General features: G+C 44.0%; 1 protein-coding gene across 1 annotated transcript in view; it reads right to left on the minus strand.

Annotated features, from left to right (window-relative positions):
* Positions 1–218: 218 nt before the first annotated feature.
* The window catches only part of LOC311118022 (uncharacterized protein), a gene marked incomplete at both ends in the record, with an annotated part of 40,062 nt that continues 23,342 nt past the window's right edge, over positions 219–16,938 (minus strand). Inside the window, 32 exons of the mRNA XM_084192906.1 lie at positions 219–412; positions 665–742; positions 1,022–1,204; positions 1,552–1,618; positions 1,807–1,986; positions 2,077–2,121; positions 2,298–2,333; positions 2,526–2,597; positions 3,020–3,073; positions 3,503–3,556; positions 3,652–3,705; positions 4,343–4,387; positions 4,494–4,547; positions 6,220–6,273; positions 6,473–6,526; positions 6,735–6,788; positions 6,951–7,058; positions 7,224–7,277; positions 7,729–7,842; positions 7,958–7,993; positions 8,224–8,322; positions 8,442–8,477; positions 8,577–8,654; positions 10,714–10,758; positions 11,538–11,642; positions 12,244–12,297; positions 12,442–12,495; positions 12,598–12,651; positions 14,023–14,076; positions 14,418–14,471; positions 16,452–16,484; positions 16,873–16,914. Coding sequence (XP_084049032.1) covers positions 219–412; positions 665–742; positions 1,022–1,204; positions 1,552–1,618; positions 1,807–1,986; positions 2,077–2,121; positions 2,298–2,333; positions 2,526–2,597; positions 3,020–3,073; positions 3,503–3,556; positions 3,652–3,705; positions 4,343–4,387; positions 4,494–4,547; positions 6,220–6,273; positions 6,473–6,526; positions 6,735–6,788; positions 6,951–7,058; positions 7,224–7,277; positions 7,729–7,842; positions 7,958–7,993; positions 8,224–8,322; positions 8,442–8,477; positions 8,577–8,654; positions 10,714–10,758; positions 11,538–11,642; positions 12,244–12,297; positions 12,442–12,495; positions 12,598–12,651; positions 14,023–14,076; positions 14,418–14,471; positions 16,452–16,484; positions 16,873–16,914 — 2,298 coding nt within the window. The remainder of the gene's footprint in view (positions 413–664; positions 743–1,021; positions 1,205–1,551; positions 1,619–1,806; positions 1,987–2,076; positions 2,122–2,297; positions 2,334–2,525; positions 2,598–3,019; positions 3,074–3,502; positions 3,557–3,651; positions 3,706–4,342; positions 4,388–4,493; positions 4,548–6,219; positions 6,274–6,472; positions 6,527–6,734; positions 6,789–6,950; positions 7,059–7,223; positions 7,278–7,728; positions 7,843–7,957; positions 7,994–8,223; positions 8,323–8,441; positions 8,478–8,576; positions 8,655–10,713; positions 10,759–11,537; positions 11,643–12,243; positions 12,298–12,441; positions 12,496–12,597; positions 12,652–14,022; positions 14,077–14,417; positions 14,472–16,451; positions 16,485–16,872; positions 16,915–16,938) is intronic.

Below are 16,938 nucleotides of genomic sequence, written 5' to 3' on the forward strand. Positions count from 1 at the left end.
CCCTCCAAACTGAGGAGATATATCTTTATGGAAAGAAAAGTTCTTGGCTCATCCTAACACATCCCAGTTCATAAATAGCTGGACTTGTAGCTCTCTGGTTGCGTCCAAAATGGCATCCTATTCCCTTTATAGTGCACTACTTTTGACAAAAGTAGTGCACTATATAAGGAAGAGGTTGCCATTTCGGATGCACCCTCTGTTTGTGTGTCTCTGTCTCTTTAAGTCCCCTTGACGTTCTTGGTGTGGGGTCGTGATCCCAGACTAGCGTAGTAGGCACACTGGGAGGGGTCACACTGTCCTGGGGGTCCGCTGGGGCCTGGCTGGCCATGGGGGCCAGGGTTCCCTGGTTCTCCCTGAGCTCCAGCCGCCCCGGGCTGCCCGTCCTTACCGTAGCCTGGCATACCTGCTGGACCTGGAGGGTGGAATAGCAAAGTCACATTAAATGGTAAAGTGAATGGCAAAGAGTCACACTGAAGCAACTGCTGCTTTCTTAGGAAGTTCATGTGTCAGTCACTCAGTCACTCACCCCACTCGTGCTGGATAGCGCATAGTTTAGCAACTAAGGATCTCAAGATGGATACAAACAATCATCCATTAAGAATGACATAGTAGTAATAGAGACATTCTATTGATGTAATGCTGTAATAGAGGAACAGTACTGTACCTATAGGACCAGATGGTCCAGTCTCTCCTCTCTGTCCAACTCCGTTTTCCCCCTTGTCTCCTCTGGATCCTCTCTCACCTGGACGTCACAGAGATGACAGACATAACACTCACAATGATGTTCATACAGACAGTGTCTGAATCAAGACAACCTAAATCAAGACCACCAAAGGCAACTATTATCAATGGTTGGCAAAAATGTGTTTTCTGGGTGTAGTGGAAACCTGAAACCTCTCATGTAGTGGTTTGACAATATTACAGTTTTTAATATTATGCTCTCACAGTGTCTGTTTATCTGAACCAATAAATACAGTATGTGTGACCAATAACAATGGGGTCTTCACTTTGGATCAATTACCTTTAGGACCCATGGGTCCCCTCATGCCGTCTCCTCCATTCTGCCCAGGCATGCCAGGCTCCCCTGGGGGTCCGGGGCGACCGTGGCTCCCGTCTTTCCCTGAGGGGCCTGGAGGTCCTGGCCGACCTGCCGTGCTCTTCACATGGCCCGGCTGGATCTGGGCCATCAGGTACGCCATTTTGGCTGGAGGTGGAACACACAGACACGATTATGACTTGCACAGCTTATATGAGGTCAAACATACATCGCAGATTGCACTAATGTCCCATTGTCCCTAACATTTTACATTTTTACATTTTAGTCATTTAGCAGACGCTCTTATCCAGAGCGACTTACAGGAGCAATTAGGGTTAAGTGCCTTGCTCAAGGGCACATTTACGTCATTTAGCAGACGCTCTTATCCAGAGCGACTACAAATTGGTGCATTCACCCTATAGCCAGTGGGATAACCACTTTACAATTATCCTTTTTTTTTTTTTTTTTTTGGGGGGGGGGGGGGGGGTAGAAGGATTACAATACGCCAGTCTCACCATCTAACGCTTTAGCTAGTTCCTCCTGGATCAGCCTTCTCATTGTTTCCAGTGATGTTGACTCTCCCTGTTGGAAGGAGAAATTATCATGTTTATGTAATCGATTTCTAGATGTCTGTACTATTGTCTATAGCACTTTGACTGTGTCTGGGTTTGAACCAGATTTTGTAAACCACAAGACTGTGTTGTCCTGCTGAGCTAAAACCTGGCGGTTTACTCTGGGTAGCTAATGCAAGTATTCAGGTCACTACTCACCCGTGGTCCTGGTTGTCCAGGGTTTCCAGGTGTTCCCCGAGGCCCGGTAAGTCCCACCTCTCCTGGGGGCCCGGACATACCCATCATCCCTGTGTGGCCCTTACGGCCTGGGGGCCCCGGGTTACCAGGCATACCTGAATCTCCAACAGGTCCCTTATCTCCCTTCCCACCTGAGTCGCCCTACAAAGACATCCAACAAAACACACCCGGAGACAATATAAACAATGTTGTTTATGGTCTTTGGTTGGGCAGGCTCCTGTATGTACTCACCCTCTCTCCTTTGACTCCACGTTCTCCTGCTCTGCCTAACATACCCTGTGAAACAGACAAGGAGTTGGTTTAATGTGTTGTGGGCAAGACATCTCCCAATCCATGTTCCACAACAAATCCATTTCATAGTGTAAAGATGATAAAAGTAGCTGATGAAAATTGAAATACATCTCCAAAAATCTATCAACAAACGAATCAATCAATCAATTAATGGTTCTTACCTGTTTCCCCTCTGGACCGACAGGACCAGTAGGACCCTAGATAGATAGAGAGATCGAAGGCAGAGACATTTGATTAAATCAGAAACGCTTGTAACTTCAGATCCTCTTATGGCAGAACATCAACTCAGACTGTTCCAACATGAGTGGTAGGACTAGGAGACGTAGTAACAGTAGCTTAGCACGCTAGTGATAACGTTGACAACAAAAGGAGCAGGAATCCCTATTTACCGAGGGTCCCTTGGGACCACTAAAGCCTGGTAATCCTGGGTTCCCAGCATCTCCCTTGGCTCCAGCCTGACCCTGTACACACAGAAACATTGGGGCTTATGACTTTCACATGGCGTAGTCATACTTTAGTCATACTGTAGTTGAACACTCACAGGCAGCCCCACTTGGGTGAGATTAACCTAACGTTTAGCTATCTGATGTTCTTACGAACGTTGCTATTCTTGGAGGTAAATCTCATAAAAGATCTTGCGGTGGAAGATGAAACAGCTGCAAGTGATTAATATTCATATTTACAAGGGCTTGGTGGGGCTTGGTGGGGCTTGATCTAGCTGGCTGTAGAGAACCAGATACAGGGCAGAGGGAAGCTGCTGTGTTCGCTAAATACAAACAGCATTTCACTGCATGTGCACATTTCTGTTTTCACAGAAGCTAGGACCACAATGTCTGCAATGTTAAGAGCAGTTTCTGCTGTATATAAATAAATAATCACTCACTGGAGTACCAGGGGCTCCTGCCTTTCCTGAAGGTCCTGGTTCACCAGGTTTACCCTTGAGAGAGGTTGAGAGGTAGAGATGGAAGGAGGGAGGGAGAAAGAGATAGAGAGAGAGACCAGAGAGAGAGAGACCAGAGAGAGAGAGACCAGAGAGAGACCAGAGAGAGAGAGAGAGAGAGATACCAGAGAGAGAGAGAGAGAGACCAGAGAGAGAGAGAGAGAGACCAGAGAGAGAGAGAGAGAGAGACCAGAGAGAGAGAGAGAGACCAGAGAGAGAGAGACCAGAGAGAGAGACCAGAGAGAGAGAGACAGAGACAGAGACAGAGAGACAGAAAGAGTGAGAAAGAAAGAGTGAGAGAGAGAGACAGAGAGAGAAATACAGACACTTTTTGACTTTCTATCACCAGGTTGTCATCGTGCTAGGTCTGGTGTGCTAAGTGTCAGCAGATAAAGGCTTGTCTACTGCAGTATAAAGGTGACTTACATTCTCCCCTCTCTGGCCAGCCAGGCCCTCTGGTCCAGGTGGTCCAATATTACCCTTCAAAAACAAACACAACGCATACATTAGTAAGACATTCCCTGTATGTTGATACTTACAGAGTTATGATTGGTTAAATTGGTGTTCTCACTCACGTCTTGGCCAGGTTTACCCTCCGGTCCGCTACGTCCTTCCTTTCCATCTTCACCCTGATTGGTCGAGGACAGAAAGATATTAATCAACGCAACCAATCAATTCACAATAGGCTTCTCTTTTCCTAATTTAATCAAAATGTTTTGATTATAGCTATAGAAAGTGGCTCCACTGGTAAAATCTATAGGGATTAGAGGAAAACTCCACCCCTTGACCTTGATGGCCTGGATGTACGAGTCTGGGGTCAAGGCGAGACATTCTTATACATCTAATGTGGTCTATAAAATCCATAGGCAGATAGGAGTCAAACCAACATAATGCTCTGTCTTAAGAGAGGTGTTCTGGTGATGCACTTGGGCACTTGGTCCATCTCTGTCAGAGAAAAGGCTGGAGGGATGTGAGCCTGGCACTGTGTTTCAGTGACTCAGTGGTGTCTGTAATGAGGCATGCTATTGGTCACACTATAATAGGTCACACTATATTGAGACATGCTATTGGTCACACTACTGTGACAGATATCGTATCCTAGAGCTGAGTGAGATTTAATGAGAGTAGGCATGTGTCACAATTTTGAGAGTGAGATGATTTGATCTTGACAGACCAGGGAAGACATAAGCCCACGTTATATTCAACAAGTTATGGCCTAGTCATCTGATGTGTTGCCTATTGTGACATGGGAGTCAATGGACTGACCTTTGACCCTGGTGGTCCAGGCTCTCCTCTGTGACCCTTGAAGCCCTGTATGGAGAGAATCATCAACATGAATACACCAATATTACTAGTGAAAGGATATTTCCATTAACCACACGGTTAAATAATACTTCCCACAATTTTAGTTACTCACAGGCATTCCCCTGAGTCCTGGCTGTCCTGGTGGTCCTGGCTCTCCTTGTTTACCCTGAGATCACAACACTCACACTTAGATTACACAGACCAAGGGAATGATGTGCAGGTAAATATAAAGGGGACACACATTTTGCCATGTACAGTACATTCTGAAAGTTTTCAGACCCCTTCCCTTTTTCCACATTTTGTTACGTTACAGCCCTTATTCTAGAATTAATTAAATAAAACATTCCTCATCAATCTACACACATTAACCCATAATGACAAAGTGAAAAGAGGATTTTAGAAATGTTTGCAAATGTATTAAAAATAAAAAAAATAGAAATACCTTACTCACATAAGTATTCAGACCCTTTGCTATGAGACTCGAAATTGAGCTCAGTTGCATCCTGTTTCCATTGATCATCCTTGAGTTGTTTTTACAACTTGATTGGAGTCCACCTATGGTAAATTCAATTGAGTGGACATGATTTGGAAAGGCACACACCTGTCTATATAAGGTCCCACAGTTGACAGTGCATGTCAGAGCAAAAACCAAGCCATGAGGTCAAACAAATTGTCCGTAGAGCTATGAGACAGAATTGTGTTGAGGCACAGATCTGGGGAAAGGTACCAAAACATTTCTGCAGCATTGAAGGTCCCCAAGAACACAGTGGCCTCCATCATCATTAGAAGGAAGAAGTTTGGAACCCACAAGACTCTTCCTAGACTGGCCACCCGGGCCAAACTGAGCAATCGAGGGGGAAGGGCCTTGGTCAGGGAGGTGACCAAGAACCCGATGGTCACTCTGACAGAGCTCCAGAGTTCCTCTGTGGAGATGGGAGAACCTTCCAGCAGAACAACCATCTCTGCAGTACTCCACCAATCAGGCCTTTATGGTAGAGTGTCCAGACGGAAGCCAAAAGGCACATGACAGCCCACTTGGAGTTTGCCAAAAGACACCTAAAGGACTCTCAGACCATGCGAAACAAGATTATCTGGTCTAATGAAACCAAGATTGAACTATTTGGCCTGAATGCCAAGCGCCACGTCTGGAGGAAAGCTGGCACCATCCCTACGGTGAAGCATGGTGGTGGCAGCATCATGCTGTGGGGATGTTTTTCAGTGGCAGGGACTGGGAGACTAGTCAGGATCGAGGGAAAGATGAACGGAGCAAAGTACAGATAGATCCTTGATGAAAACCTGCTCCAGAGCACTCAGGACCTCAGACTGGGGTGAAGGTTCACCTTCCAACAGGACAACGACCCTAAGCACACAGCCAAGACAACGCAGGAGTGGCTTTGGCACAAGCTTGTAGCGTCATACCCAAGAAGACTCAAGGCTGTAATCACTGCCAAAGATGCTTCAACAAAGTACTGAGTAAAGGGTCTGAATACTTTTGTAAATGTGATATTTCTTTGTTTTATATATATATACACATATACATACATACACACATTTGCAAACATTTCTAAAAAACAGTTTTTGCTTTGTCATTATGGGGTATTGTGTGTAGATTGATGAGGAAGTAATAAACAATTTAATCAATTTTAGAATAAGGCTGTAACGTAACAAAATTTGGAAAAAGGCAAGGGGTCTGAATACTTTCCGAATGCACTGTATAACCAGGGACCATTATGACTGATTATGTACATAATGTATCCCTGGAAATGAAGTCCCAATAGGATATACAGGACATACAGGATATCCTGGGAATATAATCAGGCCATATCATGTGTACTCACAGATTCTCCTTGTTCTCCTTGGCGGCCATCTTTGCCAATTTTACCCATTTGACCCTGCGGAACATTCAGCTTTCAGCCTTTTAGCATTTAGCCTTGATTTTCGAAATGTTTATTTACAGTCCACTCCAAGTTACACTTATGTTATCATGGATAGCTTGAGATAGTAACAATACCACAACAACCTCTATGAATACTAAGTCTTTAGCAGGTAATTTATATTCTTTCACAAAACTTTATCAACACAGTTTCTCACCATTAAGCCTGGTAGACCTGGTGGACCCTGGATTCCCTTCATCCCCTCCTTGCCCTGCAGGGTGAAAACAAACACAAGATAGTTCCACAGATTCAACCATGATAAATCAACAACAACACTAGGATGATTAATGACCTCTGCCACAACAACACTCAGCCCAGTTGACCTATATGGCCAGCCAGTGGGTTGAGCCCGATATAAAACTGATGACATGTAGTGTAATATGCTGTCTGGAAATAAAACACATTGACAACATCCTGACTTTTTCTCCAGGGGCTCCTGGGGGACCGATGGGGCCGGGTTGACCGTCGTTACCCTACAGAGAGACGAAGAGGGAAGAGTCAGAAAGAACATTCATCCTACTGCAATAACCATAGGAGTTGGCGATACAGCACACAGGGATATGAAACTAGGCTACTAAACAGCAAAGATGATGGCCTATGGTAGGTACTGGTAGTACCAACAGGCAGGTACTCACAGGATTACCCATGATACCAGCAGCACCGGGGTGGCCAGGGGGTCCGGTGTGGCCTATTTCACCTTTGTCTCCAGGTCCTCCTTGGGGTCCTCTATCACCTTTCACACCCTGTAGGACAAACAGTAAATAAATAATGCATATCACCTCTGGCCACTGTGTTGTATGGCAGGTGACATAACAGACACAAACCACTGGATGTTTTCAGGTCTTCAACTCAATAATTCATGTTCTACGGAAGGTAAAAGTGTGCGGGTGTGGTTGAGGAGGACTTGCTTTTTCTCCGTTAGCTCCTGGGGGTCCAGTGGGTCCGGTCGGGCCTGCCTGGCCCTGTAATGATAACGACAGAGAAACAATCAGTCTCTGGCTAACTAAAGGCTTTCTCTCTACATCTCTCTTTCTGGTCTGTCTTTCTCCCTCTCTCTCCCCATCTCTGGCTCTCTAAAAATACCATTAGCAGCCCTGTCTCCAGGTCCTGATCATTCACTGTACCCCCCAGAGGACAGGAAGCCTAACGATGCTGAGAGAGCCAGCCTGATAGCTTCCCGCTACTTCAGTCAAACAGTGTGATGGATACAGGAGAATCCTCGCTCTTCTCCTGGGCTACAGTCTGAGGCATGCTACTTCTATGAAGTTCTCTTTGTAGTGTTTAGAGCATGAAGAAATGGTATGGAGAAGATCATATTAATCCTATTAATGATTCAGGATGTGCATCTCCCAGTAAGAGATACATTTATCATACAACAGATGGAATAGCATGGTGCTCTGACTTTGTCCTTACTTGGTACCCGTCCTGTCCGTTCTTCCCTGGGGATCCAGCTTGTCCCTTGTCCCCTGGTGTCCCTGGCAGACCAGGCTGTCCTGGGGGTCCGGCTGGGCAGTCTGAACACACGTCCTGAAGGACAAAGAGAAACACTGAGTGATGAAATAATCTGTCTGTCTCAGAATATACTGTATGCTTTAACAAGATGGAGGAAACAGTACTATGGTAATGGCGCTCTCCTCCTTACCTTCAGATTCAAATCCGATAAGTCTGCTGCTGCTCCCTGAAAGAGATGGCGTATATTTGTTTGGTCCATTATTAAACAAAGGTTGATTGGACTTATAAACTTCACATTGTTTATCACATCATGAGTTTGAATACATCCCCATAGGTGTGCCATCATGTCAGTGCAGTGACAAAGAAGGTACAGTATAGTGAAGGTACAGTATTTGGTCTCAGTTTGCAGTGTTGTTGGGACGTTTACAAGGCAATTTACTGTACTGGTCAACTTACTGGCTCTCCTGGGGATCCCTTCTCTCCTGGTCTTCCTGGTAAACCATTGTGTCCTGCAGGTCCCTGTGTACCAGCGACGCCTGGCAGACCTCTCAAGCCCTGAATCAGGAAACAAACAGCAGTCAGTTAAACTTTTATTTGAACGTTACCCAGTTTACGTTTTCACATTGACTTTGTCACTCTAAGGCTGAGCATAATTATGACAAAAATGTTTTTACCGGCGGTCCAACTGCACCATTGGGCCCTGAAGGTCCCTGTAAAAGAAAATGTTCTCAGACATGTTCAAGATATGCTGCAAGATTGAATGTGTGTGTGTGTGTGTGTGGTTGTGTGTATGGCGTGGTTGTCTATACCGGGGGTCCATCTTTGCCTTCTCCTGGAGGACCCCTGTCCCCTGGAACCCCCTGAAGTCCCTTGGATCCGGGTTGGCCCTGGAACACACAGACCGAACCTTGGTTACCATCCAATGAGACATCAACAGAACCTTGGTAACCATCCAACCAGGGGACACTGTGTCCTATTAATGCAATAGCCAATACTCTCTGATGACATTACTGTACAGTCATGGTCAAAAGTTGAGAATGACACAAGTATTGGTCTTCACAAAGTTTGCTGCTTCAGTGTTTTAAATATTTTTGTCAGATGTTACTATGGTATACTGAATTATAATTACAAGCATTCCATAAGTGTTGACCCTTCTTTTTCAAGACCTCTGCAATCTGCCTTGGCATGCTGTCAATTAACTTCTGGGCCACATCCTGACTGTTGGCAGCCCATTCTTGCATAATCAATGCTTGGAGTTTGTCAGAATTTGTGGGTTTTTGTTTGTCTACCCGCCTCTTGAGGATCGACCACAAGTTCTCAATGGGATTAAGGTCTGGGGAGTTACCTGGCCAAATTTCAATGTTTTGTTCCCCGAGCCATTTAGTGATCACTTTTGCCTTATGGCAAGGTGCTCCATCATGCAAGGTGCTCCATCATGCTGGTACCATTCTTTATTCATGGCTGTGTTCTTAGGCAAAATTGTGAGTGAGCCCACTCCCTTGGCTGAGAAGCAACCCCACACATGAATGGTCTCAGGATGCTTTACTGTTGACATGACACAGGACTGACGGTAGCGCTCACCTTGTCTTCTCCGGACAAGCTTTTTTCCGGATGCCCCAAACAATCGGAAAGGGGATTCATCAGAGAAAATGACTTTACCCCAGGCTTCAGCAGTCCAATCCCTGTACCTTTCGCAGAATATCAGTCTGTCCCTGATGTTTTTCCTGGAGAGAAGTAGTTTCCTCGCTGCCCTTCTTGACACCAGGCCTTCCTCCAAAAGTCTTCGCCTCACTGTGCGTGCAGATGCACTCACACCTGCCTGCTGCCATTCCTGAGCAAGCTCTGCACTGGTGGTGCCCCGATCCCGCAGCTGAATCAACTTTAGGAGACGGTCCTGGCACTTGCTGGACTTTCTTGGGCACCCTGACGCCTTCTTCATAACAATTGAACCTCTCTCCTTGAAGTTCTTGATGATCTGATAAATGGTTGATTTAGGTGCAATCTTACTAGCAGCAATATCCTTGCCTGTGAAGCCCTTTTTATGCAAAGCAATGATGACGGCACGTGTTTCCTTGCAGGTAACCATGGTTAACAGAGGAAGAACAATGAAATCAAGCACCACCCTCCTTTTAAAGCTTCCAGTCTGTTATTCTAACTCAATCAGCATGACAGAGTGATCTCCAGCCTTGTCCTCGTCAACACTCTCACCTGTGTTAACGAGAGAATCACTGACATGATTGTCAGCTGGTCCTTTTGTGGCAGGGCTGAAATGCAGTGGAAAAGTTTTTTGGGGATTAAGTTCATTTTCATGGCAGAGAGGGACTTTGCAATTAATTGCAATTCATCAGATCACTCTTCATACCATTCTGGAGTATATGCAAATTGGCGTCATAAAAACTGAGGCAGCAGACTTTGTGAAAATTTATATTTGTGTCATTCTCAAAACCTTTGACCACGACTGTACTATCGTAATGTTTGGCTCAGAGAGTTCTGCTGTGCTGAGCAGAGTGGTTGTTGATCTTTGCAGGTCTTGGCTGCTCAGGCAAGATACATCACATTTGTGTTTATTTCTAACAACAGAGAATCCAATCAGAAGTTTTAGAATTCATTGTGGCGGTTGTAAAGGTGACCATGGAGGATGTTTAACAACTACAAAGATGGAATCAACAGAATGTCCATGCATGGCCTCTACCTTGCACTATCCTCAATCAATTACTCTCGCCAGTCTCTCCCCCCCCAACCAATCTCCTGCTCCCAAAAAAGTTGTTGTTAAATCAGTGTGTCAGTCACAGTATTGTGGTCACAGAAAATTGCTTTTGTCCAACCAGAATGGATTGTTTTCTTCCTAAGTTAGAGAAAAATAAAACATTTTTGTCAACAGATAGAATCACCCTAGCTTCAAGGCATTAATGTTTCTCTCTACCCCTCCACCCCCAATGACATTACCTTCTGGCCGGGCGGTCCTTCAATTCCCTGCTGTCCAGGATCACCCTGTAATATAATATCACACATAACACTATTATCAGCCCACTGGCTGGTCAAATAAAAAAACGTGGCATTTAAAGTCTTATAGAATAAAATAAAATGGTCCTACAGTTCTCTGGACTAGGGTAACAGAAACCAATTTAATATAGTGGAGAACAATCACTACATATTTGTGCAAATAGTGTACTGTACTGGTGTATGCATGAGGGTTATATGTTATAGGCCAGCAGCTGACAGTAGTAAGATGGAACTGTTATGAACCACACACACAGCACCTGTACACCGTCCTGCTGGGTTCCTTCATTAGTTTCATGTGATAAAGCAGAAACTGCGTATGCTCTGTTTGTTTGCTTTCTCAGCACTATCACCATATGTCTGTGGTGTAGAAAATGAGTAAACAGGTTCCAGGTCAAATCGCTGGCATAACTGTATAATGTGGGTTGTACCCCACTAACCAGTCATATTGTAATATGGTTGTATTTAAATGCATGTTGATTTATGGACATGTGCAGCCAACACCCGTACAGGATGTGAAGGGCTTTTAATTTGAAACCCCAGAGCCTGATTGGATAAGTGCCAACAAACTCTGGTTCATATTTCTTAGAGTCTGGATAACAAGTTAGATGTGTTAACTCTGTAGTCAGGAGTTTTTCCTGACTATGCCACAAGACCAGGCAAAACTCTCGACCTTGGTTATAGTGGTCACACAGACAGGAGAAACTCAAGGTTTGAACGTAAAAACGAGGTTTGAATGTCTTATGAAGAGTGATGTTTCTGTGTCTTACGTTCTGTCCGTCTTTGCCCTTCCCTGGTAGGCCAGGGGGTCCTTGTATGCCTGCATCTCCAGGAGGGCCTGGGGGGCCACCACGACCCTCCTTCCCCAACTCTCCCTGGAACACACCACACACAGGGAGATGAGCATAGCATAGTGTTGCATAGCATAGAGTAGTCATTCATACAGCACGAGTTACAATAGAAGGTCCCTAGAACACACGGGTTACAGGTTACAATATGATGTCCCTAGAACACACGGGTTACAGGTTACAATATGATGTCCCTAGAACACACGAGTTACGGCTTACAATATGATGTCCCTAGAACACACGGGTTACGGCTTACAATATGATGTCCCTAGAACACACGGGTTACAGGTTACAATATGATGTCCCTAGAACACACGAGTTACGGGTTACAATATGATGTCCCTAGAACACACGGGTTACAGGTTACAATATGATGTCCCTAGAACACACGGGTTACAGGTTACAATATGATGTCCCTAGAACACACGAGTTACGGGTTACAATATGATGTCCCTAGAACACACGGGTTACAGGTTACAATATGATGTCCCTAGAACACACGAGTTACGGGTTACAATATGATGTCCCTAGAACACACGAGTTACAGGTTACAATATGATGTCCCTAGAACAACACATTTGAGATCACGTTTTGATCCATATAGCAAAGCAGTGATACGGTTACTGACCCGCTCTCCTCTCTGTCCAGCTATTCCAGGTGGTCCAATGGTTCCAGGGATGCCCTGTGTAATAGACAGAGAGATAAGTATGTTCAGGGCACACATTAGGTTAAAGTTTAAAGCATTAGGAACGTTCTCGAACACCAACACACAAATTCCATATGTTGAAAATATTTTTGGGTTGTCATTTCCACAAAATTAACCTACCACATTGCCAGGCAGTCCACGGACGCCCTGTGTACCCTGCAATCCTGGAGGACCCTGGAATAAAAACAAGACTTCATTCACAACTGTCTATATGTAATAGTATTATCAGACATGTAATTGAGAGCAAATATATCGCAGTAAGGACCCAGAACTTACAGGCTCTCCTTGTCTCCCAGTCTCTCCTTTAGGGCCAATGTCACCTTTAGGTCCCTGAATTGAAGGGGATAACAAACAAACTTGCCAGTCATTTAAGGCTATGAAGTAAGTGGAAATCATTCAGTATAATATGACAAATTATGTCGAGGTTTGGCTTCTATTTTCCAATGGATGACACCTTATGTAAGGCCCTATACAATCCGCGGTGCATTAAAACGGAATTCAACAATATCCCAAAAAATGATTGAGCTTATAGGGAATCAACTACATTTATTGAAAATGTATTAATTTGTCTAAGTTTATCATTAGACATAAACAGAATGCATCAGTGATTCGTATTTCCTGCAACTTTCTGAAGACCAGAATTTCCCTGTCTGTGTGCGTGCGGTGCCCGCGTCTACCACTTTGTGTAGCCATTAGAGATGATGCCAAGGAAACCTTCTTCTCAATTAAATGTTAACTACAAAGTAGGCTGTGCTTACCTGGCAAAATTATATCATGATTATTTGCATCAATTCAGGGTATTTGTTTTGCAAACTCTACCATCACATGTGCGCTACAAAAACACAGCTAAACAATAGCCTCTTGCTAGGTGCGCACATGAATTAAAGGGTAACTAGGATATGCTCCACAATCAAAATGTCTTAGATTTTTTCCCAGACCTAAAAAATGGTCTCCTGATGTGGTTTAAAGAGCGACTGAACACGACTATTGGCATGTGTATGTTTCTGTTGATCATTAGAAAAACTAGATTTCAGTCTTGGAGGTGTGTTTCCTGACCAATTCCGCATTTGGTTAATGATATCCCCTATGAGACACTGTAGATGCGGAAGCCTATTTCACTTCCTCAAAATCCCCAGAATTAATCAATTTTGACGTTTTTGCCAAGGATATTTTAGTTGTGCAATTTTACATCTAACTAAGGTGTTTGGTGCAGTATTTCTCAAGTAAAAAAATTGCGACATGTTGTCTTATGTAAACAGTCAGAGCTGTCTAGCAGGTCTGTCGCACTGTCTATGCTATTGGTTAGAGAACAATCACTGCAGCTGTTCACCCCATGTTAGTGGGCAAATGGACATACCTTAATTTAACCTTTGTGACGCGTGGATGTTCCAAACTCCGTTTTAGACGAGACTGACTTTATGACCAAAATTATCCTATTTACATCTTGTAGTCAATTTTGACACTAGAATAACATTTTCTGACTCATATTGATGCCACATAGGCCATTTTCAAAGAGATTCATTGCTTTTTAAAAGCAGTCGTTCTTTAAGCATTGTACAAAACGGTATTAGGCAACAAAAAAATGCAACCGATTTTATAGGGCCCTACTTATGTTATTGTCTCTACATGGGTTGTGAATAGGTGTGTCCAATTATAAATAACATTTGATTGATTGATTGATTGATTGACTGAACTCCTTACCTGTGGTCCGGGCAGTCCCGCAAAGCCTTGTTCACCAGGCAGTCCTCGTCGACCCTTCAGACAACACGCAGGTTAGTAACATCCCCAGAATGATGTTCAACATCAAACAAATTATACCGTATTTTGCTCTTTTGCAATGCCATATGAGTCCTTTCAAAGTGAACAGTGCCCATCCTATTGATAGAGCACTGTTACTATTTTAGCGTACAAGCATAAAGCACTAACTGCAGCGGTGGTGTAAAGTACTTAAATAAAAATACTTTGAAGTACTACTTAAGTCGTACAACTTTCACTTCACTACATTCCTAATGAAAATCTGTATTTTTTACTCCTATAAAAATGCAACCTAATGTTATTCCTTTGGTAGAAGGCTCCTTTAATTCTGAATAACTCACATTCTCTCCTGGATTCCCCTGCGCTCCCTTTTCTCCTCTCTCTCCAGGTGTTCCCTAGGGAGAAAGAAAAAGGATAAATGCATGTCCAAGTTGTGAAATATTGCTGTGTAATAATACGTGTTGTGTACAGTTTCAAGGACTGGAAAAACACTTTTTTTTTATCAACATAAAATATTCCTAGACATGCATTAGGCCTGGAGAACATTTCTAACACAGAGCAGTTTCTACCAGCCAGGTCACACCAGATCGACATCAGTATTCAATGTTTATCCAGGTCCCCAGGATGTTGGGAAATGCCTTCAATACCATTCACTAAGGGCTATGTGAGAGCCTATTACAGTGGGGGAAAAAAGTATTTAGTCAGCCACCAATTGTGCAAGTTCTCCCACTTAAAAAGATGAGAGAGGCCTGTAATTTTCATCATAGGTACACGTCAACTATGACAGACAAATTGAGGAAAAAAAATCCAGAAAATCACATTGTAGGATTTTTAATGAATTTCTTTGCAAATTATGGTGGAAAATAAGTATTTGGTCACCTACAAACAAGCAAGATTTCTGGCTCTCACAGACCTGTAACTTCTTCTTTAAGAGGCTCCTCTGTCCTCCACTCGTTACCTGTATTAATGGCACCTGTTTGAACTTGTTATCACCTGTCCACAACCTCAAACAGTCACACTCCAAACTCCACTATGGCCAAGACCAAAGAGCTGTCAAAGGACACCAGAAACAAAATTGTAGACCTGCACCAGGCTGGGAAGACTGAATCTGCAATAGGTAAGCAGCTTGGTTTGAAGAAATCAACTGTGGGAGCAATTATTAAGAAATGGAAGACATACAAGACCACTGATAATCTCCCTCGATCTGGGGCTCCACGCAAGATCTCACCCCGTGGGGTCAAAATGATCACAAGAACGGTGAGCAAAAATCCCAGAACCACACGGGGGGGCCTAGTGAATGACCTGCAGAGAGCTGGGACCAAAGTAACAAAGCCTACCATCAGTAACACACTACGCTGCCAGGGACTCAAATCCTGCAGTGCCAGACGTGTCCCTCTGCTTAAGCCAGTACATGTCCAGGCCCGTCTGAAGTTTGCAAGAGTGCATTTGGATGATCCAGAAGAGGATTGGGAGAATGTCATATGGTCAGATGAAACCAAAATAGAACTTTTTGGTAAAAACTCAACTCGTCGTGTTTGGAGGACAAAGAATGCTGAGTTGCATCCAAAGAACACCATTCCTACTGTGAAGCATGGGGGTGGAAACATCATGCTTTGGGGCTGTTTTTCTGCAAAGGGACCAGGACGACTGATCCGTGTAAAGGAAAGAATGAACCTCCTTCCATCAGCAAGGGCATTGAAGATGAAACGTGGCTGGGTCTTTCAGCATGACAATGATCCCAAACACACCGCCCGGGCAACGAAGGAGTGGCTTCGTAAGAAGCATTTCAAGGTCCTGGAGTGGCCTAGCCAGTCTCCAGATCTCAGCCCCATAGAAAATCTTTGGAGGGAGTTGAAAGTCTGTGTTGCCCAGCGACAGCCCCAAAACATCACTGCTCTAGAGGAGATCTGCATAGAGGAATGGGCCAAAATACCAGCAACAGTGTGTGAAAACCTTGTGAAGACTTACAGAAAACGTTTGACCTGAGTCATTGCCAACAAAGGGTATATAACAAAGTATTGAGAAACTTTTGTTATTGACCAAATACTTATTTTCCACCATAATTTGCTTACAATGTGATTTTCTGGATTTTTTTTCCTCATTTTGTCTGTGATAGTTGACGTGTACCTATGATGAAAATTACAGGCCTCTCATCTTTTTAAGTGGGAGAACTTGCACAATCGGTGGCTGACTAAATACTTTTTTCCCCCACTGTATATCAAGTAGGCTCACAGCCTTAAACCACATGCTCCGGCTCCGAGGATTGTGGTTCAATCCCAGTGCTAGGCACTTATTTTTTTCTGTTTTAACCCTATCCCAAACTGGAATTAATGTCTAAACATAAGTGAGATCTTGTTGGTTTCTACAGTACTTACAGGCTCACCAGGCTCAGGGATAACATTGGCCACCTGAGAGAAAAACACAACACAGAGAGACCAGTTAGCCAATAAGCATCCTCAAATTGCAATGCATTTTTCCAGGAAGTTTTTTGTTTGCTTAGTTGTACATGGATCATTAAAAAAAATGTACTTCATATATGCATGACAAAAATATTATTCGGCTCACAGACATGTCAATCTTCACAGTTCGAATTTACTACAATACATCTTGTCATTCCCTGAGGTATATTACAATGTGTTAATATCAGTGGAGGCTGCTGAGGGGAAGACAGCTCATAATAATGGCCGGAGCGCTCCAGCCATTACCAGAAGCCCGTCCTCCCCAATTAAGGTGCCACCAACCTCCTGTGGTTAATATGGTCATTTGCTCCATTCAACATCTGTTTACTTTACTCACATTTCCTGGTATTCCTGGAGTTCCCTTTGGTCCCGTGTCACCCTGATGCGACACACACACACACAC

Source organism: Coregonus lavaretus, assembly GCF_964263955.1.
Source record: "Coregonus lavaretus genome assembly, contig: HAP1_SCAFFOLD_2512, whole genome shotgun sequence".
NCBI lineage: Eukaryota > Metazoa > Chordata > Actinopteri > Salmoniformes > Salmonidae > Coregonus > Coregonus lavaretus.